At 40.8% G+C, this 22,750-nt stretch overlaps 1 protein-coding gene across 2 annotated transcripts; it reads left to right on the top strand.

The window, feature by feature from the left end:
* The first annotated feature begins 7,812 nt into the window (after nucleotides 1–7,812).
* Nucleotides 7,813–18,269, top strand: LOC118089377 (androgen-induced gene 1 protein-like). 2 transcript variants are annotated; one of them, XM_088674686.1, is made up of 6 exons: nucleotides 7,813–8,186; nucleotides 9,001–9,144; nucleotides 11,811–11,912; nucleotides 14,110–14,225; nucleotides 15,758–15,909; nucleotides 16,773–18,269. In XM_088674686.1, exons 1-6 carry the CDS (start codon nucleotides 8,016–8,018, stop codon nucleotides 16,796–16,798), a joined length of 711 nt encoding a protein of 236 aa, XP_088530812.1. In that variant the 5' UTR covers nucleotides 7,813–8,015; the 3' UTR covers nucleotides 16,799–18,269. The 2 variants fall into 2 exon arrangements, with proteins under 2 accessions (XP_088530812.1, XP_034979866.1); XM_035123975.3 differs by having other exon boundaries at nucleotides 7,882–8,183.
* Nucleotides 18,270–22,750: the final 4,481 nt, after the last annotated feature.

The following is a 22,750-nucleotide window of genomic DNA, read 5'->3' as shown; positions in this document are numbered from 1 at the left end:
AGAGAACGAATTGGAGTGGACTTTCATCCTCAAAGTCCTTACCGGAGCAAAGCCTCAGTTGTGCTTTGCCTCGGTTGGGAGTCTGGGAAAGGAATTCCTTAGAGTGGGTTGCACCCATTTTACTTCTGTCTTTTTATACTGCAGTTCTGGGTCCCCGACCCTGTTCCTGGACACTCTTAACTTCCCGAGTCTATGACTCACCCCCACGTCCTAGTGGTGTTCCTGCCTGCCGTTCGCGTGCACTAACTACTAGGCGGCCTGGTGCAGCTAAAACCCTATTGGAACCCTCCCACTGGTCATCAATTGCCTGAGGGTTCCACAGCAACTTCCCTGCCTCTTACACACTAGACTCAGATCCTACTGAACGCTTGCCTACGCAATGTCAGGTCGGAACTGAGGAATACAGAGTAGTAGGAGAGGAACGGGCGCACTTGCAATCTCTGGTCATGGGTCATACCTAACAAAGGTCGCCATGGCAGGGGGGCGTCTTCACCCGAAGATTAAGAGCAGAGGAATAGGAAACAGAGCTGGGATAGCCAGATTCCCAGATTGGTAGAAAAGCGACAGTTTGCTCAGACTTCTGCTCAGTTTGGCAGAAGGGAGCTGGGACAGTCTTTCTAAGCTCTGCGTTTAACGTAAAGACTGTTGCCCGAGACCTCAGTTCTACTTTGTAACTGTGCCTGGCAGCCTTGCTGCAACTAAGGTCCAAAGAGGAGAGTAGAAAAGGATAGTCCAAGTGGAGAAATAGATTTTTAGTTGCTGTGGTTCTTAGCTCACCCAAGGTGTCCCCTTTTAATACTCACGACCGATCCTTTCAGTCGAATCCCGTTGTCTCCAGCTTCCAACTGGTTCCTAAAAAAAAACAGCCTTGTCCCTTTAAACGTTGCTTCGTCCTGGGGGTCCCGCTTGGACTCTCAATTACTACCAAGTGCCTCGGGTCCTGAGGTTGGTTTACCCCCCTGCAAAAGAGGCAAGGGCGCGCTGGGCTCCCCTTCCTCAGTGAACCCGGAGCTCAAGGCAAAACTGGGTCCCCGAAGTGGTCGCCAAATTGTTGTAAAATTTAAGCTGGTTCCTATGAACCCAGAGAAATGGATCCTGCCCAGGGAGAGCCCAAGGATCCAGGCAAACAGACGAATTTAAGCGTCTCCTGCCTACCAAATAACAGAGACCAAACCAGGACATACGAAGCAAGGCACTTTTATTTTTGCTGTTGCAACAGGGTCCTTCCTCTCACACAGGAGAACAAGGAAGGAACCCCAAACAAAGGTGTCCTGTCCTTAAAAAGAAATTTGAAATTGGTTTCAGCCCACCCCCCAGAAGCATCATCCATATGTCACAGAAGGGGTGTAGCCCAAGACCCCCCCTCCCTAGATTCATCATAGGTACATCATGAAAGGGGAGGTCTGGTGGCAGGAATCTGAGCAGTCTGGACCCTGCCCCCTGCCCCCAAAACCTAATCAACAAAATTGAGAGATATTTACATTTCCTTGTTTCCCAGCCAAGTTAATCACACCCTTTTGTCTGGCACTCAGGTATCAGGATGCCAGGGTTATCATTTTAATTCCTGAGACAATGAGAAGGTTCCCCCCCCCCTTCTTCCTTGCAGAGGAATGCCAGGTCTGAGAGAGTCAAAATGGTGTCAGTCAGGCCTATCTTCCTGTGCTGCTTCAGACATGTTTCTGTACATTCATGTACATGTTTTATGAACAATTATTATATATATATATGACCTTAAAATTCTTATAACAGATCTCTCATGCTTACGTTGTTGCTTACCAGCGACCAGTACGGTACTATAGTCCGCCCCCCCACAAGGTCTGAGGGAAAGTGAACCGGCCCCCTGCTGAAAAAGTTTGCTGACCCCTGACTTTGATTCTGGAGGTAGTATATAGGCCTCATGACTAAAAGCAATGGATGTGCTTAGGTTGCAACCCTGTACCCAGTAACTTGGGAGAAAGCTTCACTGAACTCAGTGGGAATTCTTTTTGAAAGGTATGTATAGGGTTACACTTTTCAACATCATTTAAAAGACAGACAAGGTACATAAACTCCTAAAGCACCTGGCAATCCATGATAACTTCACAAGTGGCAGGGAGCGGTCCCCCAACAGCAGCACTACAAGCTGCTGCAAAGTGGAGGAACTACGACTCAATGCACTTCTCAGTACAACAAGGAGCATTATGTCTCCTTCTTCACTCAGCTGTAGACTGAAACAAGAACTGATACCTGCATGGTACTGTATTTCTGTATGTGTCACCCAGCTGTACTTTGTGAAAGCATGTCCATACTAAAGGAGATTTACAGTTGTTGTTTTCCCCCACATATTTTTATTAATTTTCACATAAAGCATATTACATAGTCAAACATTTAATCTCATTACATTTGTTGTATTTACAATTTATCTTTTACATTTGTCCATATCATTGTCTCCTAGTCTTGATTCTCGAATTAGAAATTCAACTTAACATTTAAGACTTAAACTTAGAACCTAAAATTACAAATTCGACTTCCAGACTACTTTCTTCTGCTATTTTTGAATTCGTATGTCTGGTTGTACGGTATAACATTCCTTATAGTTTCAGTCCATTTTCGGCTTTCTTCATATCATTATTAAACCTTTATATTCTTACTTATATCTTCTTACTTAAACCCTTTTTTGTTTGCTTGCTATACATTGTATTTGTATTTTCTATCTGTATAAAGATTTCTAATTTGTTGTTGTGGATTCATTTCCTTCTGCGAGTAATTTCTTATTAAAGATGTTATTTTAATTCTACTATCTTGTCTATGTATGTTATAAATTTTCCCCATTCTTTCATGTACACCCCACTGCCTTGCTGTCTTATTCTCGATGTTAGTTTTGCAATTTCCATGTACTCCACAATTTTCTTTCGCCAGTCTTCCACTGATGGAATTAGCTCGTTTCCAAACCTGAGCTAGAATTACCCTCGCTCCTGTAGTCGCATAAAGGAACCATTTCACGTCATCTTTCTCAACATCTTTCCCCACCATTCCCAACAGGAATGCCTCCAGCTTCTTTTTTAATGTATATTTTAAGATTTTTTTTATCTCATTATATTTGTCCTCGCAATATTTCTTGATTTTTTTCACAGGATCACCACATGCCTTCCTTAGACTTGCATTTCCAGCATTTCGTATCTCCTGACTTGTACATTTTATGTAGCTTAGTTGGTGTAAGGTACCACCTGTATATCATTTTATATATATTTTCTTTTAAGATTATACATGCCATAAATATAATTCCTACATTCCAAAGTTTAAACCACTCTGCATATTCAATATTGTGGCCAAGGTCCATCGCCCATTTGATCATAACACTCAGTTTCTTCATCTTTAGTGTTCCATTCCAGTAGGAAATCGTAAATTTTTGATATGTTTTTCACCTCACTTGATAATACTGTTTTTTCTAATATTGTCTTAGAGTGCTCGAATCTTTTTGATTTCCTATCCTTTTGAACACACCATATATTTGTTGATATTCCCACCACCCCTGTAAATGATCTTTTTCTTCATATGGTTTCATCTTTAACTCATTATCTTGCTCTATCAGTATATCTCTGCACGTTAACCATTTTGTTTTCAGATTTATTTTTTTCACCGACAAAGCCTCCTGGGGTGATAACCAACCTGGTGTTTTCCTCCCAAACCATTCTTTATATTTGGACCATACTTCGAATAGCGATTTTTTTTACACAGTGATTTAAAGTCTTTGTGTACCCTCACCTTATCGTACCAGAGGTACGCAAGCCAGCTGTACCAATTTTGGAATCCTTCTAAGTCCAGCACTTCTACATTATCTAGTTTGAGCCATTCCTTTAACCATACTATACATGCTGATTCATAATATAGTTTAAGGTCCAGTAATGAGAAGCCTCCCCTTTCTTTTTTGTCAGTATTTTATTCTGCTTGTTGCTTTCAGGTCTTAAAATGTACATGGCTCGGGTATTTTAAATATTGAGCAGTATAGAAATTCATACAAATAAATAAACCAACCCCAATACAGCGCTCTCACACTTGCCATGGCATATATACTTAGAGAAAGTGAGATCAAGAAACAACAGTGCCTTACGTCTGAAGTACGGTAATAGCATAAGAAGGTGAAACCTTTTAGCAGGGACTTAGAATAACTTAACAGAGATTTATAATGTGCCAAAAATGAGTTATCTTTGTCAGCCAAATGATCAGAAATAGGTTCAGAACAAAGAAAGCATCCATTTGTACAATACAGTGGTACCTTGGGTTACAAACTTAATTAGTTCCAGAGGTCCGTTCTTAACCCGAAACCACTCTTAACCCGAGTGGTTAGCTTTCACTAATGGGGTCTACTTCTGCCACCGTGCCACCAGCCCAAAATTTCCGTTCTCACCCTGGGGCAAAGTTCTCAACCCGAGGTACTACTTCTGGGTTAGCAGAGTTTGCAACCCGAAGTGTTTGTAACCCAAGGTACCACTGCATATAATTATGAAATCCATTACTATGAATCATTTAGATACCGTACCTTAAAAAAAGATTAGACTAATTTGTACAGGATAAGTTTATGTTATTAACGGGTAGCTGTTCAAAAGCAGTACACATCCAATTAGTAAGAAGTTCTAAGAAGTTATTTGGTTGGGGTAGTTACACAAAACACAGGGTTCACAGCACAAAACTACACAAAACTTTGGAATCAGTTTTGGAGGGATCCTGAATTGTGGGGTCACAAGTTAATGAAGCCCTAAGCAGGCTGCAGCAAGAGACTCTGTTACACATATGACAAGAGCAGAACTTATAAGTCTATTAGCAAATCAACAGGAGACACTTAAGGATTTAATTAAGACCCTGCTGTGCCCTATTGAGGAGCTATTTCAGGGATTTAACACCAAGCTTGAAGCTCTGACAGAATCTGCAACAATGACAAAATTACAGGCACATGATGAAAAATTTGCCCGTCTTAACAGCTGAAAATATGGAAATGAGAAATAGACTAATGGATTTGAAGAACAGTTCTAGAAGACATAATCTTTGTTTTTATTTTTTAAAGAATAAACTGAAAAAGGGGGCTCCACACAATTTTAGTGTTTCATAGCTAACAACTCTACTCCCCAATTTGAAACTATATATGGGTGGAGTGTTTATAGAGAGCATCACTCCAAACCACAAGACAATAACTGCAAATTAAATGGGAGCAATTCAAATAGCCTGACTACTCTGCCACCAATTGCAAGCTCCTCTATCCAACCCAGCTGTAAAAAAAAACGCACAACAGCTAGCCCCTTTTGAGAAACACCTCCCAACCACAGGAGGACAATACAGAGGGATAGTTTCTGCAATCCATAAAATACTACTCCAAGACACTGTAGATTTCCCCAACACAATTAATTAAAGAACAATGGGAACTAGATTTAGGTCAAGAAATAGATTCAACCCAGCAGTCCATCACACTGTCAAAATCACCCCTTAACTCAATTTTGCCAGCAAAAAGGAGCTCACACTACAACTCAACTACAGATGATATTTAACAATAGATGATATTTAACAATAGATGATATTTAAATCACTCAATAAAACATAGGAGTAATGTACACGTCCACCTTCTCCTGTATCATTCTGCACCCACCCTCAAATTGGTTCCTTAGCACGCATTTGTCACCTATACGTGTATACATTTGACAAGCAATGCTCACCTTTTGTGGTTTCCAGTTATTTATTTCTTCCTCAAATCCTATTTGAAGCCTCAATGTAGCATACAGGTGACTTGTTGGCCATAACATTTATATCATGGCATGCATGTGGGTACACTATGCTGGGAGCATCCAGAATATGCAAAGAACTGCTTGGGGCTTTGATGCTTCCTTAGCAGGCTTACACAGCAAGGGTAACCAAAATGGTTGACTAAAACTATCATTATCTCTGCTCATTGGCTATGCTGGCTGGGGCTAATTTGAGTTGGGAATGCAACAACATAATTCAACTTAAATGTAAGAAATTTGGGTAACATAGTACTAACAAGTCTAGTAAGTAAGTCTAGTAAGACTTGGGCAGCTACAACAGAAATACACGTGTGTAAATTGGTAACTGACTCACTCACTCCATTAGTAAAATCTTAAAGTAATTTTAATCAAGAGAATTACATTACGTGTAATGCTCAAGGCAGGTATTATTCCATCAGCTTTGGAATAGTTGGGTATAGTTAGGGTAAAGTATGAAAAATCTCAGAAAGATAAACATTTCTGGAAGTTCAGTCAGAGCGTACCATAAATATGTACAAAAATGCAATGGATTATACTCATCAGCACATAGTCAGTTATACAGGAACACTAGTTAAGATTGACTTTGTCATTAATTTCACAAAAGTTTATGTCTGTCACCACGGAAACCATTTCTGCATTGCTATTTAGCACCCTCTAGTGCAAGCTGGATTGTGAAGGGCCAGAGGAACCAGAGACCAAATTGCAAACATCCCAACGATCATGAGATTTCAGCCAAGGCTTGGAACAAGCTCTGTATAAGGCCTTGTCCAACATAACACACTCATTTTAATCAGCAGGCAGTGCAACCCACCTGTCCACCTTCAATAACATGGCAGCAATTGCTCATCCTTTAAGGTCACTGCTCTAATAATTGGAGGTTTGGAATAATGGTAGTTGATAATGCCTGCCATCCTTCATGAATTTGTCTAATTCCCTTCTCAAGTCACCTAAATCAGTGGGTCTAATCAATGCTTGGAAGAAGGATCGTCCTAGTGTATCATCCTACACTGCCTTCAGTTATACTTAAGAGTGATAGGACACAAGTGTTATAAATGTGTCTTGTGGAAGTGAATACATACAGTTTATATGCTAAATATAAAATGGAATATTTAAGAAAACAAATGAAGCCCATCCCACTTCTGAGGAAAATGCAGATTACAAAAGCACTTTTGAAAAATCAATGTTTGATAAGTGGTATTTAAAGCCACCTGCATCTCAAATTTGATTAGGAACTGCTACCAAGTTTTTTGCTGGGGACAGGACAGGTGAAAACATGTTCAGCAATGAGATACCCCCTGCGTCTTCTGCAGATATACTGCACCAAGAAAGATAAAACTCGTCTATTTTATTGTGGTTTTAACCTTCTGTATGTTTCAAAATTACAGTTGTAAAAATTTTAGCGATCATGTTATTGTTTTGCTATCTTTTTCTGTAAACAGCTTTGAGATTTTTTCCTACAATCAAACTGATATAGAAATTTTATTAAATAACAAACTTCGTATGACGAAAGGTTCTACAACTCTTTAGGAGGTAGGATGGTCCAAGTGGAAAAAAGCAGGCCACCTAATAGCTGTGTTTATTTTTTATTTGTTTATTTTTTTAAAAAAAGCCAATTTCAGCAGGAGTGCCTTGCACTGACAGCCTCTGGCCTGAGCAACCCATCCTTCCCTGCAGATGTCAAACAGGGTCCGTCCAAATGAGGACGCGCCCACCCCAGTCACAGCTCAAGCCCCGCCCACAACATCCAGGCGAGGTCAGGACCATTTCCAATTTGGGAGCGGGGGTGAGTGTCCGAGAAGCGCTGTCAGAGCGGGAAACCCAGGTCAACCCCTGCCACGGATCAAGAGGGTTTTAAGTGTTTTGACTGCCTACCTGCCATGAAGGTTTCTCGAAGAAAACACGGGGCGGAGGGGGGGGCCGACCCTGGCCACCTCACTGTGTTACCACCACCCCCAAACACACACACACAAACAGTCAAAAAGACAGAGCAATCGCTGACATGGTACAGTCCACCCTCTGTGAGGTGAGGAGGCGTCGCAAGGAGCCACTCAGGCTCCCCTCCGTCGAGGCAGAAAGGCGCCAAAAAATGGCGGCGGGCGGCTGAGCGCCGACGACCTCCTGCAGCGCCTGCGCAGAGGGCACCATCGGCGCGAGCGGCCGCCGTTGGTGGCGCCTCGGCCTCGAGGGCCTGAGGCCCGGACCCGCCATTCCAGCCAGCGCAGGCGCTTCTCCGCCACACCCATACGTAGCGCTGGCTGAGCCACAATGGCTATGCCGCTGCGGGGCCAGCGGGCCGCAACGCTCCTACATTTCCTCTGCTTCCTCTGGGCGGTTTTCGCCGTCAGCCAGAACGTGGGGTTTCCCAGGTCGGTCCGCAAGGATCCGGACGTCACCTACGGGGGCAACTGGAAACACCTGACCTTCCTCAACCAGGTGGTGGTGGCGGCGGCTGCGAAAAGGGAACGAGGGAGAAGGGAGAGCGGGAGGACGCCGGCGCAGATGGAGCGCTCCTTGGCCGCACGTGCAGTGCGGCGCGCGCGGGAAGGTGGGGGAGGGGGAGAAAGAGAGAGAGTTGAAATAGTTTAGGGGCAGGTGAAACCCGCTGAGGTGTATTTAGTTTCGTGTGTTCTGAGTTTTATAGCAAAAAGTGATACAGTAAATAGTTGTACATCACCCTAACTCGCATCTGTTACTCCTAGACGCTGCAAGTATGCTATGACTCGCGTGCCCCCGTTTGTTGTTGTTGTTATTTGTTGAGTCCCTGTCAGGAAAAAAGGCGGGTATAAATAAAAAGAGAATGATGGTTTCCCCCCACAAAAAGGCCTCAGAGCAACTTTAACACATGAAATCTTGTTTACGTTATGATACAATGTTGCTGAGGCAAATGTAAAGGCCTTTAGATAAAACATACTGTGCTCTGAACCAACCAGTAATATGCTTCTAATTATTTTCCTTGGCTGAGTATGCCTAATAAACATTTAAAGCGCAGCCAATGAATTCTCGGAACTGTAGTTTGCTAAGAGTGTTGGGAATTGTAGCTCTGTGAGGAGTAAGCTACAATTCCCAGGATTCTTTTTTGGGGGTGGGGGTTGGAAGTACAGGTAATGTGCTTTAAATGTATGGTGTGTGCATCCCTTGTTAAGAAACTAAACCAGAAAAAGGAAAACTAAACTAAACCAGAAAAGGAAAAAATATACCATACATACTAAGCCCCATGTGTATTTTTAATAGCTTCTTTGTGATTTCATAGGTTCTACAGGCAATCCTGTATCTGTTGTGTGTTATATCTGATACTGTAGCTCTGTGCATGCCTTCATTAGAGAAAAGAATATCATCAATGGTGGTGCCTCTCAGAGATTTCATCTTCTCTGCATTTGTGTTTCCTATTGGCTTAGTAAGTAACTACTGTTTCTATTATTGAAATACGTGCGTACTATAGAACAGCGTTCCTCATACCTGGTGCATCTTGATGTTCATAGCTGCCAACCCTCCCTTTTTTTGGCGGGAAACTCCCTTATTCCAAGCCACAGCTGTCAACTTTCCCTTTTTTTTGCTGGAAGTTCCCTTATTCCAGCACCGTTTCCCGCTGCTATCCTGGATTGTTAGATATACCGTAGATCAGGCACCCCCAAACTTCGGCCCTCCAGATGTTTTGGACTACAATTCCCAACATCCCTGACCACTGATCCTGTTAGCTAGGGATCATGGGAGTTGTAGGCCAAATCATCTGGAGGGCCGCAGTTTGGGGATGCCTGCCGTAGACTGTCCCCGGGACAGGTGAGGCTGCTGATCCCTTATTTTCAAATCCGAAAGTAGACAGCTATGCCTGATGTTTGGAACTACTTTCATTTTCCCTGCTGGCTAGGTCTGATGGGCAATGTTCTCCAGATTTCTAAAACACTGTCTCAAAGAGCCTGGCATGTCTAAATGAAACCAACAGCACTGATCTTTCTTAAAATACAAGAAGTAACTTGTGGTGGTGGTGGTGTTTTCATTTAATTATCTTGCTGCATTCCAAGGGTGCTGGGTAGATTGTCACCTGGATATTTAAAAAGGGATGATTTTCCTCCAAAAGGTTTGAATCTAAGATGAGTGTGGGGCTTTACAAATCCCATTCTAAAAACCTACCACATTATCATTTAAATCAGGAGAAACTTTGTTCTGAGAAGAGCTCAGATAGTTCAGTTTTAATAACGAAGCTAACAGACGTATAGAATAGTTAACGATAGTGTAGCACAACCATTCATAGATGCCACTGGAGAAAGGCTAGTAGGTTCAAGACTCCCTCTGGATGTCTAGTTCCCAGTTTGGTACCCCCTCACCATTGAGGCTGGGAGCCTCAATAGCACCCCTCTGGAGGCTTCACCTGGGGCAGAAAAACCGGGTAAAAAGAAGCAGTAGGGAAACATGGTTTCAAGAAGAATAGCCTGTCCAAAGCTACTATTTGCATTTCAGTGAAAGTCTGCATTGGCATCTCTGGCAAATTCAGATAACATTTTTGACAGGACTGTGTGGAAGAGAGAGTGTGTGTAAGAGCTTGTCCACATGAGTTTACTGTTCTCTTTGCAACTGTTCGCCCATTTAATTTGCCATTCCTATTACTGAATATTATTAAATCGTTATTGTTCATATATTATTGAAACATATATTTTCACAATTCTCTGAGTCTTTGATGGGTTCATCCTCTCCTGTTTATTAATAAATCAGACCAAGTTTCTAAAAAAAATATTGTTTTTGTTGTCCTTGTGCCTGAACTTGACTAGTTAGTTTTTCTGACCAGTCAATATAATTATCCATGCTTCTAACGATAGGTAATGATAGATAATGAGTCCTTCCAGCATGATTGCACAACTAGCAAATGCGCTGCTACAAACAAAAAAGCAAGCATTTCCTTATATGGAATTTCAACATTTTGTCTACTGAAGATTGTTGACTGTATTTTAATTTCTTTTCTAGCTGTGCTCACAACTATTCCCAGTATGCTACTGAATGTAGGATTGTAGCCTTATCTGTGTGTGCATATTTTCTTTTGCCCCCTCAAGATTTGCACAAAACCAGAAAACTGTACATTAAACATTCTGCACCAGGTATTGTACAGCTATCTAATAACTGTGCTTTGAGAATTTACAGTTATGACTGTGCTGCTTGCTTTCCCCCACACACACACTTCCTATTGGGAAAAACTTAAAGTTCACACCAAGCTAACTGCCTACAGGCCCTTTCAGTACTTAATTGGCATAACAAAATAAACAAATTAGGAGGTGACAAACACAGGAGGTAGCACCTGCTGGTATGAAGGGGAAAGTCTGAACTTGTACCTCATGCACAAATGCAAATACGTTTGGATGTGGACTACTCCAGTCTAATTCAAATGGGGTGGCAGGGAAGGGGATTCGTGGCTAAATGATGCTCAAATGTGGACAAACACTTAAACTCACTACTTAGGTTTCCTTGCAGCTATTTATTTGCAAATGAGAAAGCTTGACACAGAGTGTTTGATGCTAAGTTTTTTTTTTATTTTTATCTGGAGAAATAAAAGAAAACTATATTCACAGTAAAGGTAAAGGGACCCCTGACCGGGGGGGGGGGGTCTACTCTGGGGTTGCGGCGCTCATCTCGCTTTACTGGCCGTGGGAGCTGGCGTACAGCTTCTGGGTCATGTGGCCAGCATGACAGCTGCTTCTGCCGAACCAGAGCAGCGCACGGAAATGCTGTTTACCTTTCTGCTGGAGTGGCACCTATTTATCTACTTGCACTTTGATGTGCTTTCGAACTGCTAGGTTGGCAGGAGCAGGGACCGAGCAACGGGAGCTCACCCCGTCATGGGGATTCGAACCGCCGACCTGATTGGCAAGCCCTAGGCTCTGTGGTTTATGCCACAGTGCCACCCGTGTCCCAATATATTCACAATAGTCAGGTTTTATTCACTGTAATAAGCGGGCTGTGGTAAGAAAGAAGGGAAAAGGTTAACAAATATTTTGATTTGGAAAAACATTAACTGTCTATTGTTACTATTTGTCTGATGATACAAGTGTTAATTGTCAAATGTTTTAATGACAGTTTGTACCTGCTGCTTTCTGGAGCCTTTACGCATATGACAGAGAACTAGTGTATCCTTTACAGCTGGATGACGTCAATCCAAGTTGGCTTAATCATACTATGGTAAGTGTACACCATTTGTTTTTCAGGTATCTCTTTTGCTGTGTTCAGTTCATTTATTGTTTATCTGATCATAATATTTTGCAGAACTTAGGTATAAAGGTCAGTTCAAATGTAATGGGTGAAATGATTATTTAACATTGTGTGCATAAGCTGCAGTGAACCTTTGGGTCATGTGTTCCCATTTCCTCTTCTGAAGCATGCCAAAGATGAGATCAGAAGCACATGCTTCTAGGATTAAATTAAATGGACCACCCTGTTATGTCCAAACTACTGTGGGGCACACAGCAAGAACCCAGCCACTATGAATCCTGTGGAATCTCTGTACACAGGAATTTGAATCTCCTTATACCACTATGCAAACATACCTCATAGCACAACATTCAGATAAAAAGGTAAAGGGACCCCTGACCATTAGGTCCAGTCGTGACCGACTCTGGGGTTGCGCGCTCATCTCGCATTCAGATAGCCCCCTTTAATATGTATATTCCCACCATAAACAGACAACATCATCCACTCACCTTTCCTCCGCTGCTAGCTGCTTTGTATAACCACTGAGCCTCTTGGGATTCCTGAACGGAAGGTCGGTGGTTCAAATCCCCGCAACAGAGTGAGCTTCCGTTGGTCTGTCCCAGCTCCTGCCAACCTAGCAGTTCGAAAGCACACAAGTGCAAGTAGATAAATAGGTACTGCTGTGGCAGAAAGGTAAATGGTGTTTCCATGTGCTCTGGTTTCCATCATGGTGTTCCATTGCAGCAGAAGCGGTTTAGTCATGCTGGCCATATGACCCGAAAAACTGTCTACGGACAAACACCGGCTCCCTTGGCCTGAACGCAAGATGAGCACCGCAACCCCATCGTCGCCTTTGACTGGACTTAACTGTGCTGGGGTCCTTTACCTTTTCCCTTTTATACCATGACAGCCCTTGCCTAACTTGTGCAGGCTGAGACTACTCCCTGACATTCCCCAGAGCCTGCATGAAAAGAGAGTGGTGGAGGGGTCACTACCCCCACCCACTCCACCAGTCAAAGCGAGATTGAACTGCGGTGTGAGAAAGTGTTATTTTATATGCTAACTCTAAACAACAAAGTCATAGCCTCTGTTGGACATTCTCAGGGCTAGAATATGCTCTGAAAGCAAAAACACACAGTCACCCCAAAAGAACTCCTGGGCCTTTGAAAGTAGCTTAAGAGACAGCAGAATAGCAGGTGTAGCAGGTCATGACAGCAGCAGATTTAGGGCAGTCCAGATGGTTCCCCTACTGAGCCAAGGGGACTAATAATAAGACCTGTTGTTGTTTAGTCATTTAGTCGTGTCCGACTCTTCGTGGACCAGAGCACGCCAGGCATTCCTGTTTTCCACTGCCTCCCGCAGTTTGGTCAGACTCATGTTGGTAGCTTCGAGAACACTGTCCAACCATCTCGTCCTCTGTGGTCCCCTTCTCCTTGTGCCCTCAATCTTTCCCAGCATCAGGGTCTTTTCCAGGGGGTCTTCTCTTCTCATGAGGTGGCCAAAGTATTGGAGCGTCAGCTTCAGGATCTGTCATTCCAGTGAGCACTCAGGGTTGATTTCCTTCAGAATGGATAGGTTTGATCTTCTTGCAGTCCATGGGACTCTAAAAGAGTCTCCTCCAGCACCATAAATCAAAAGCATCAATTCTTCGGCGTAAGGGCTAACCCATACAGTATTTATACAGGTACCTATTCAAAGTTTTTGGGGGGCACCAAATTTTGTCCTCACTCAGGGTGTGATATTACAAGTGATAGCCGAAGAAGAAGACTTAGCTTGAGGAAACTGAACTAAGGAACTGCTTGTGTCATGGAGGAAACCACTGTGGCAAAGAATTCATAAATTTCCCAAAATGGACCAGACAGCCATAGAAAATGATGTCAGTAATTGTCAGCTGATTGAAAATGCCCCCCATGTGCCACTATTTTGTAACTGCTGCTACCCCTGCATGTGACAGTGGACCTCAGTCATTTTCAACCACCCTAAGTGGGCCCTAGGGGTAGTAAATTTGAGAACCACTAAGCTAGACTATAAAAATATTTACTTGGAATAAAACATGGAACAGAAGTTCAAAAAATTGTAATTTAATACAACTACTGAAAACAATACAACAAACAATAAAACTTTGTTTTGATTTGCCATAAGTTTCCAGCTCTTATATTTGTGTGTGTGTGTATTTTGTTTTTTTCAGCATACCACCGTCCTCCCACTGCTTTTCATAGAACTGTTCATTTGTGATCATAAGTATCCTCGTAGATGGAGAGGAATTTTGGGACTTTGCATCTTTGCAATTGTATACCTCTCATGGTAGGTATCAAGTACCTTTTTCAAACACACTTCAAATATAAAGCATTTTTAATCATTTTTGTTGGATTGTTCCTTTCATATTAGCAAATCCTTTTTTAAAATAAATTTTAAATAGCATAGGAAGCATATTGTGCATGCTGCCAATTGGAATCCGTATCTGCAATGGCTTCTTTAAAATAACTATTTTACTATATTTACCATATTGATCTCAAGATACTTTAAACGTACAACATCATTTTATCATAAATTGTCTGATAAACTCAACTAGTATAAAACTCTATGAAAACTCTTATATTCAATATTCTATTTGTTTCATATAATTAATAAAATTAGACAGTTTTTAAGAAAAACTAAATTTAGAAAAAACACAGGAACAGTTTTTCCCCTTGTGCCATTAAATTGTTAAATTTGTAGATGTGTAGCTGAAGAGGAGGTCAATTATGGGTGGGTTTCTTTGCTTAATTTTATTGTGAGTGGAACAGTGTGTATGTTTACATTGCAATGTAGTTGAAACAAATTCCAAGTATGTTGGAAAATGTACTTGGCCAATAATCAATTATTCTATTCTATTAATAAAATTAGACCAGAGCCTCCCAAATTGTTCTTGGTTTTGTCTCCTCACTCTTAAACATACCATTTTAATAAGTTTACAGGTCATGGCAGTGTTGGTATCTTATTAAGCCACTCTTGCTTCATTGATATTTTATGAATGTGCCATTTAGCAGCTATTAACATTTTTGCTGCCGCTATCAAATTTCTCAATAAATTATGATGATCTGATTACACTTCATTTTCAAAATAGCCTAAAAGAATTTGTAATTGATGCAATGTAATTATACAGTGGAATCTCTTTTTTTCGAGCATCTTGGAAGTCGAACATTTTGGCTTTTGAACCCCAAAAACCTGGAAGTAACTGCTTTGGTTTTCAAATTATTTTCGGAAGTAGAATGTGCCATTTTGAGTTTCCCTATTGTTTTGAGGTTTCCACTTTCATTTTTAGAACATTTTGGAAGTCAAACGGTCTTCTGGAACAGATTACATTTGAAAACCGAGGTTCCACTGTATTACGTCTCTAACAATTTTTGGCTTCTTTGAACTAATTTTCTGTAATTCATTGGAATGTTTATGCAGCCGTAAAATATTGCAAGTAAATATTACACTGCTAATGCCTATTGCTCCATTACCGTTTCTTTAATTACCATAAACATAGTCCTACTATCATCACTTTGATCCATTTATGCAAGACCTTAAAATACCATTTCTGTGGTAGCAGGCACAGATTAATTCTAGTGTAGCCATTTTTTTGACTAGTTTGTATTTTTGACTAGTTAAATTAATTTATCATGAGCAGCGCACAAGCAAATAGCCACATGTAGCACATGTAGCTGCCACATGTAGCACATGTAGCTGGTGTAAATACACAGTTCAGAAACCGCATATCATTCCTTTAGGTTCCTAAGAATAGAAACTTCAGAAATCAACTACCTATAAAATTTATGGCTATTTGTGACTCTGTCTCCCCTTGTTTCTAGGATAATGTGGGTAAACCATGCAAGTGGGATTTGGGCATATCCAGTTTTAGGAGTACTCAATCCATATGGACGGGCAATATTTATCTCCATATCTTTTCTTATAATGGTGATCTTCTACTTCGTTGGGGAGCAACTAACAAAACGCTTGTGGGGTAAGTAGGATTTTTTGTTTGTACAGGTATTTTCAGTCCTGTAGCTGGCACAAGGAATGGACTTTCCCAATATTCAATGCATAAGTGAGGAGAAGAGTCATTTAAGTTAGTTCCCCAAGAAAGGCTGAAGTCATAAAGACACGTAACCTGGGAGTAATTTCAATGTATTCAAGGAACTTTTGAGATGACTTGTCTAAGACTGAGCTGTGAATGTGTTCAGTCAGAAGCAAGTTCTATTTCACTTGTAAGAAGACTATAGTGATAAATACAAATACCTCCTGGGTGCACTGAAGGGATTCCCACAGGCATTTTGCTGAGCCTTCCCTTTCACCCCAAAGATTCTTGCAAACCACGCTGCCACTATACTAAATGCTTTGCAACAGCTTGACCATTTCAGACCTCATGAGGTGCTCCCACAGTACACATAGTTATCTAGAAGCTCGGCACACAAGCCACTTCCACAGTCATCTGAAATACTCTGTGCACTGAGGACTTGGAGTGTGAAGCACATCACTACATAGCTGCATGTGAGGTCCAGCTGGAACTCACATTAACATGAATAGCACAGCATCAGCAGTTACAAGTGGGGGAAGCAGAGAATCCAGAAGAGCATAGGTTGTCAGTTAGTTGTCAGGACGCACTGCCTGGTCTTAGCCTGAGTTGGGTCACAACACCAGCACTACCACCATACAAATATAAGGTACAAAAATTAAGAAATGGTTCCCTAAATTCATGTTAAAGGAAGTCAGTTCCAGGTCTGGAAACACGGAACACTTCTCCTGGGGAGCATTTGTGGGAGGGCTCTACATTCCCATTTGTAGGAAAATATTCTAAAGTTTGGTGTTCTTTTCTTTCCCTTCCAGCAAAACGTAAAAGGAAATGCACATAGAGAAGAACCTGGGAAAAGTATAAGGTCATTAAAAGTGCAAGCTCACTTATGGAACAGAGTGAAACTTTAATCAAGATGAAAGCATTCGTAACAACCTCTTCTTAAAGATTAAGAATATTGAAAGTGGCCTTTTTTCAGACACGTAATATATAGTGCCATCAAAATAGAAAGTGGGGAAATGTATCAAATCAGATTAACAGTGCTTTAAACAACATTACTAATTTTTGTATAGGAAAATAGGTATATTTAAGTGAATTACATACATATTTAATACATGCATTATACCTGGTACCTTTAATACATTTAATACATGCATTATACCTGGTACCTGTTCCCTTTTGTGTTTGTCCCTATCTTGCAATTGATTGATTTTGATAAGCCAGTTAAGTACAGACAGAGCATATGCAGAGATAGTTGCACATGCCCCTTGTTTTATTTTATTTTATTTATTTATTTATTTATTATAAATACCCACCGAAGAAGTATACACAGTCAGGCAATTGTAAATGTTATTGTGCAATTTTCTGGTTATTTGCAACTCTAGGAGATCAAAAGAAATATATAGAAGCTCTTGGTGCACCCTTAATAGCATACTGGAAGAGAAATGAAAGCAAGAGTGCACCAGAAATAGTTAGGAGAATAAGGGTGGGAGGAGAGAAAGTAGTGGGCATAGAAAGGGAAGTAGCAGAAAGTGGCAATTGATCCGGTCACCTCAAAACACTGAAACAAATCATCTGTGACATCTACCGTAGTGCACTAGTGTGGAGTCTGATTTCCCACTATTGCATTATCCCCATAGTGGGTAAATCCAATTTTACAGGGGGAAAGCATTGAGATTTGTGTTGTTCGACTGTGGACTGTGCAAATTAAGGTAAAGGTAAAGGGCCCCCTGACCATCAGGTCCAGTCGTGTCCGACTCTGGGGTTGCGGCGCTCATCTCGCTCTATAGGCTGAGGGAGCCGGCGTTTGTCTGCAGACAGCTTCCGGGTTATGTTGCCAGCATGACAAAGCTGCGCACGGAAACACTGTTTACCTTACCCTATTTATCTACTTGCACTTTGACGTGCTTTCGAACTGCTAGGTGGGCAGGAGCTGAGACCGAGCAACGGGAGCTCACCCATTGCAGGGATTCGAACCGCCGACCTTCTGATCAGCAAGCCCTAGACTGTGGTTTCACCCACAGCGCCAAATTAAATTGGAACGCAAATAGCTGCAAACACACAGTAGACTCCAATGTGGACAAGCCCTTGGTTAAAAGGTTAAAATAAATATGGCTCTATACTGTGCTTAGTAGGGTTAATGAAGGTGAGTGGTCTTTATATGTGTTGCATTTTAATACATTTTGACATGTTTTGTTCCTTTCCCTGAGCCTGTGAGCAAGACCCAAATACAAATTCACATAAATAATCTTGGTGAATGTGAACTACGATCCTAAATGTTCCTAAAATATAATCCTAAACATTCCCATAAATGTGTCAGTCTTAATCAATCACGAATCTGTATAGGACTAAGGATGCAATTTACCTCTCTTTAAATAATTATAATATCTACAAGCGGCTGTCAGGGTTGTGGCATGTAACAAGATCCAGTTGAATAAATCAAGTCTTTTCTTTTTGATGAAGGCTAGGCAACCTTTCCCTTAGAACTAATCCAGAATGAGACTTCTGAATATTTATTTTCAACAAATATCCCTTTCATCTCAGGTCTTGTGAACTAAAACTTTGGATGTGAATATGCTGAGTCACGTAGGAGGATAGGTCTGTCAGTGGCTGCTAGGCATTGTGGCTATGCTCTTCATGGTTTGAAGTAGTGTTCTTAATACCCCGTTTCCCCTATTTTAAGACATAGTTATAAAATAAGCCATAGCAGGATTTTGGTAGCAGCTGCTGAAAACCACAGGAGGGAGAGTGCTTTTGGATTTGGGTCCTGTTTGTGGGTTTTCCACAGGCATCGGGCTCGCCACTGTGAGAACAGGATACTAGACTAGATGCACCATTGGCCTGATCCAGCAGGCTTTTCTTACTTTCTTTGCATGACTTAAATCTTTGGACATTGTTTTTAAATGTTTTCAAGCATATTGTCCAGAATGTACAAAGCAGGTGGAACAAACTAATTAGAGACCTACTTGCAGTGGTGGATTTAACTTGTTAATTCAGGGCAGTGTACAGGCATAGCCAGCATTCTCCTCTATGTTTGATGATGCACCATTTCCAGGCCTTTCAGATTATATTTCTCATTGTAAAATCTTACTGTGTTTTCCCCAGTGGTAATAAAAATCTTCTAGCCAAATGTAGCCTATAAATCACTAAGAGCATGTAGTAGGCTGAATACTCTTAGAACTTCTATTTTGTGGTAACATATCTGAAATGTTTCAGAACTCCTGCTGAACCTGCTGCTTCCTGAGATTTGGACTAAAAAGCCCAAAGAACTGTTAGTTCCATCTAATTAAATAGGACATCACATCAAACTAAGCTTTGGTTAATACATATTATCTGTCAGAAACTTACCTTATATTAAGAACTCATATTTTAAAATTCAAATGTTAGTGTTCATTTTATAATCATTAAAAGATTGAAAATAAAGTATTGATGACAGCCTTGCATGCCATTGGCCTTTTTTCTCCTTGGGTGCATTTCCAGGTGGGTTCTGCCCACATGGAAGACTCATATGGATATATGTACCGGTAATCGTGCACATGGGCGTACCCAGGATTTTTGTTAGGAGGGGCAGAACCGACATGATTGGTCAATTAGTTATTTCTATGGTTTCACTTGATCGGGGGGGGGGCAACTGCCCCCCTTGGCTATGCTCATGATCAGACACACATTCTCTCCCCTCTTTCTGACTCTTTCTTCCTCACTGTACTCAAACTTCTCCCTTTTCCATTCCTCAGCTGTCTTAAGTGACAGAGATGTGTAGCCCTAAAATATTCTCTTGTATGAAGGTACTATATCCAAACAGCTGCCATTGTTTAAAACTGACATTTTCTTCTCCATCGCTTCTTTACCCAAACTGCCATTGTTTTAAGCCACCACGTTTCCTGTGTCCCTCCTTTCTCATTCCCATGCCATAGTCAACACTGTTGTTCAACTTGCCTTCTCTTTTACTTTCTACCCCACCTTGACTTCATGCAAACCTAGGATAATGACACTGCACATCTTCCAAGGGGGTTGCACAATAATAGCCTTACAGTTTATTTATAGGAAGAAGGTGTGTGTGTGTAACAGCAGCAGCTTGAAGAAATGTTGCCACTCTAAAAGCAACCTTGGCACGAACTTTGGTGGAAGAAGCAATTCACATAAATGCACTCCCTCAGCAAGGAGTCTGACTTCATAGCCCTGTATGTGATGACTGTGTGAGAATTACCTGCCTGGTAATTTAAAAATTTAAATTTAAAAAACTTTTAAATTATATTGATTTCAAAGGGGGAAAAGTGCTCACATCTCTCCTGCTTCAACCAGCTGGACTTAAAAGAGCTTAATTTGGGTCTGGATCACACCCACTATTTCATTCAATTAACTAGAAGAAAGAAAATCATACATTATTTTCAGGTAACATTTCACAGAAAATTTTACAGTATAGTATTCTCAAATGAGCAAACAAATATCATTTTAACACATTATTAGATCAAAGCCACAGATTTTAACACCCTGAACATTGGGACATTCTACATTCAACCTTGTTATCATGCATGGCAGTTTCATCTCAGCATCAGGTTTTTGACATCTTGCTAATTGTTTCACGTTGTTGTCAATGATAGGCTTACCATGAAGCATTGTGAAGTACTTGGTGCAGGCAGCTGGTTCTCATTTTCTTGCCTCCATTGTCCTCCATCTCTGAATCGTGGTATTTTGTTTTAAATGAATTCCAGTCCTGAGCAGCATTTTGCATCAGGTGTAAAAATATCTAAGTCCAGCAGTGATTCTTGGTACAGTATTCTTCATTTTAAGTATACATTACTGTTGCATGAAGATTTAAGATTAGTCTATCAGAAAAATGATTATGATAAGTACAAGGATATCCATTGTTAGAATCCAAAATGTTTTCATAAACTACATGAGTTTTGGAACGGATATTATGACTCATTCCTGAGAGAATGAATCATTAAGAGAATGTTCCACAGCAAATATGTTGCCCTGTAACTATCAGTTAGAAATCTTTCTTCATTACAGCATTCTACCATTTATCCATATATTCTCCAGCCAGGAAGGGGGAATCGTTTTCCTTTAAGTGAAATCTTGTGTGATATAAACAGGGTATGTGGAGAGAGCTAGCATGTTGAGGACATAACTTCAGGTGTCAATTTTGAATTCCAGATGGGCAGGGTATAAATAATAAATTATTCTTCTTAATTATTTATTGCAGCTATATTTCACTCTCATTCATTCTTTGAGAACAGTAAACTTTGCCATTTTTGTTTTGCTTGTGACTTCTGTCTCTGAGCTTCAGGATGTTTTAGCCATAAGTATACTTCAAGAATTGTGGCAGGAACATCAAACTAACATTTAAGACTAACAACTCTGGATTGCTATTCACATGGTGTTCTTAGCCTAGTTATCTATTGTACATCTGAAAAATATACACCCCTTTCATTCATTAGTTTCAACCATGTTTGATCTTTTAAGCTGAAAATTCTAGTGTCTGCTCCAACTATTTTTCAGTCGTGACTTATAGGAGTTAGCCTGTCAAGACTATTTATTCACTTCATAGTTCATAGATCAGATAAAGTATATTATAGGGTTGTCAGTTGAGCACCTTCACATCCTGTTCAGATAAATATTTAGTTAAGTCAGTTGTCTCAGTGCTCTGGGATGATTATTGGCTGGCTGACACTACTTTTTAAATAGCTTTGAAATTGCTCTTTTTTCCTTCTATGAAGGGATGCAAACTCATCTGGCATAAGGGCATATTTATTTGATCTGCTTAAGGGAAGAAATCTGGCTGCAGAGTTTTGAAAACTTGTATGGTTGTATCAAAGTACATACTGATATCTTCCTCTGCCATGGATAGAACTAGATTGGTTTTTTGATATGCAAACACCAACCTGATTTTTTGTTGTGGCAGAACACAGATGTATTCTTATTCATATCCAGTCATATTGTTTGAAATATAGGCCTCCTCTATTAGCAGAGAACCACTTCATAATACTATTATTTATTTATTTGGTTTCTTCTACAGTACATTCATATATTTAAATCAGTGGAAGTTCCTCAGCTCATGGCTTATCCACAGTTCCTTTTGTCCTGCTGCTTTCCCCTGGTAAAAACTGCTCTTTAGCACTCAATTGGAGCAAAAAGCAATTTGGATTTTCTCCAGGTTGACATTTGCTACAATATAGCGCCAAAGAGCAGATTTTCCCTGGGAAGGAGCGGGGCAAGTGGAAAATGGCTTGGACCCGTGCCTAGAAATTGTGGGTCAAGCAGGAAACCACTCAAACATGAGGTGAGCCCTCAGCTGAAAGTATAATTTCATAGTAAAATTCAGAGATCAAGCAAACATCCTGATACAAAATTATCTAATTATGTGAGTCATCTGCAGTAGCTGATATATTATTTCTTGGGGCTCACACTATCACATTCTTGAATGACATAGTCCACCCACAGATAAGAGCACATGTACTGACAAAATTACAGTATGAAATGCATACAGCCAAATAGATTCTCACACACACACTCACAACGTACATACATACATACATACATACACACACTCACAACATACACACACACTCCAGGAATTTTCCATATGTTATCAGTGGTCATTGTTTGTGCCACTGCAGCTTCATGAACTGGTGTTGGAATAGGAAGCGTTTTCAGGCCAAAGCTATCTGTGTGTTTATATCTGCTGTGCAGTACTGTATTGGTAATTACCAAATAATATACAGCAAGAACGTGTTCAATTCCTGACCCAGAAATTTAGCCATTAAATTGTTATTGGGCAGTGCCTTCAAGG

This window comes from Zootoca vivipara, chromosome 7 (genome assembly GCF_965207765.1).
Source record: "Zootoca vivipara chromosome 7, rZooViv2.hap1.1, whole genome shotgun sequence".
NCBI lineage: Eukaryota > Metazoa > Chordata > Lepidosauria > Squamata > Lacertidae > Zootoca > Zootoca vivipara.
This window is presented reverse-complemented; position numbering and strand designations above follow the sequence as displayed.

Bases quoted from the DNA above. Each gene is read 5' to 3' on its own strand.
- LOC118089377 (XM_088674686.1), top strand. From the start codon at position 8,016: ATGGCTATGCCGCTGCGGGGCCAGCGGGCCGCAACGCTCCTACATTTC. The intron at 8,187-9,000 runs GTGGTGGCGGCG...GTGATTTCATAG, and splicing joins TGACCTTCCTCAACCAGGTG to GTTCTACAGGCAATCCTGTA. The intron at 9,145-11,810 runs GTAAGTAACTAC...TTTTAATGACAG, and splicing joins TTGTGTTTCCTATTGGCTTA to TTTGTACCTGCTGCTTTCTG.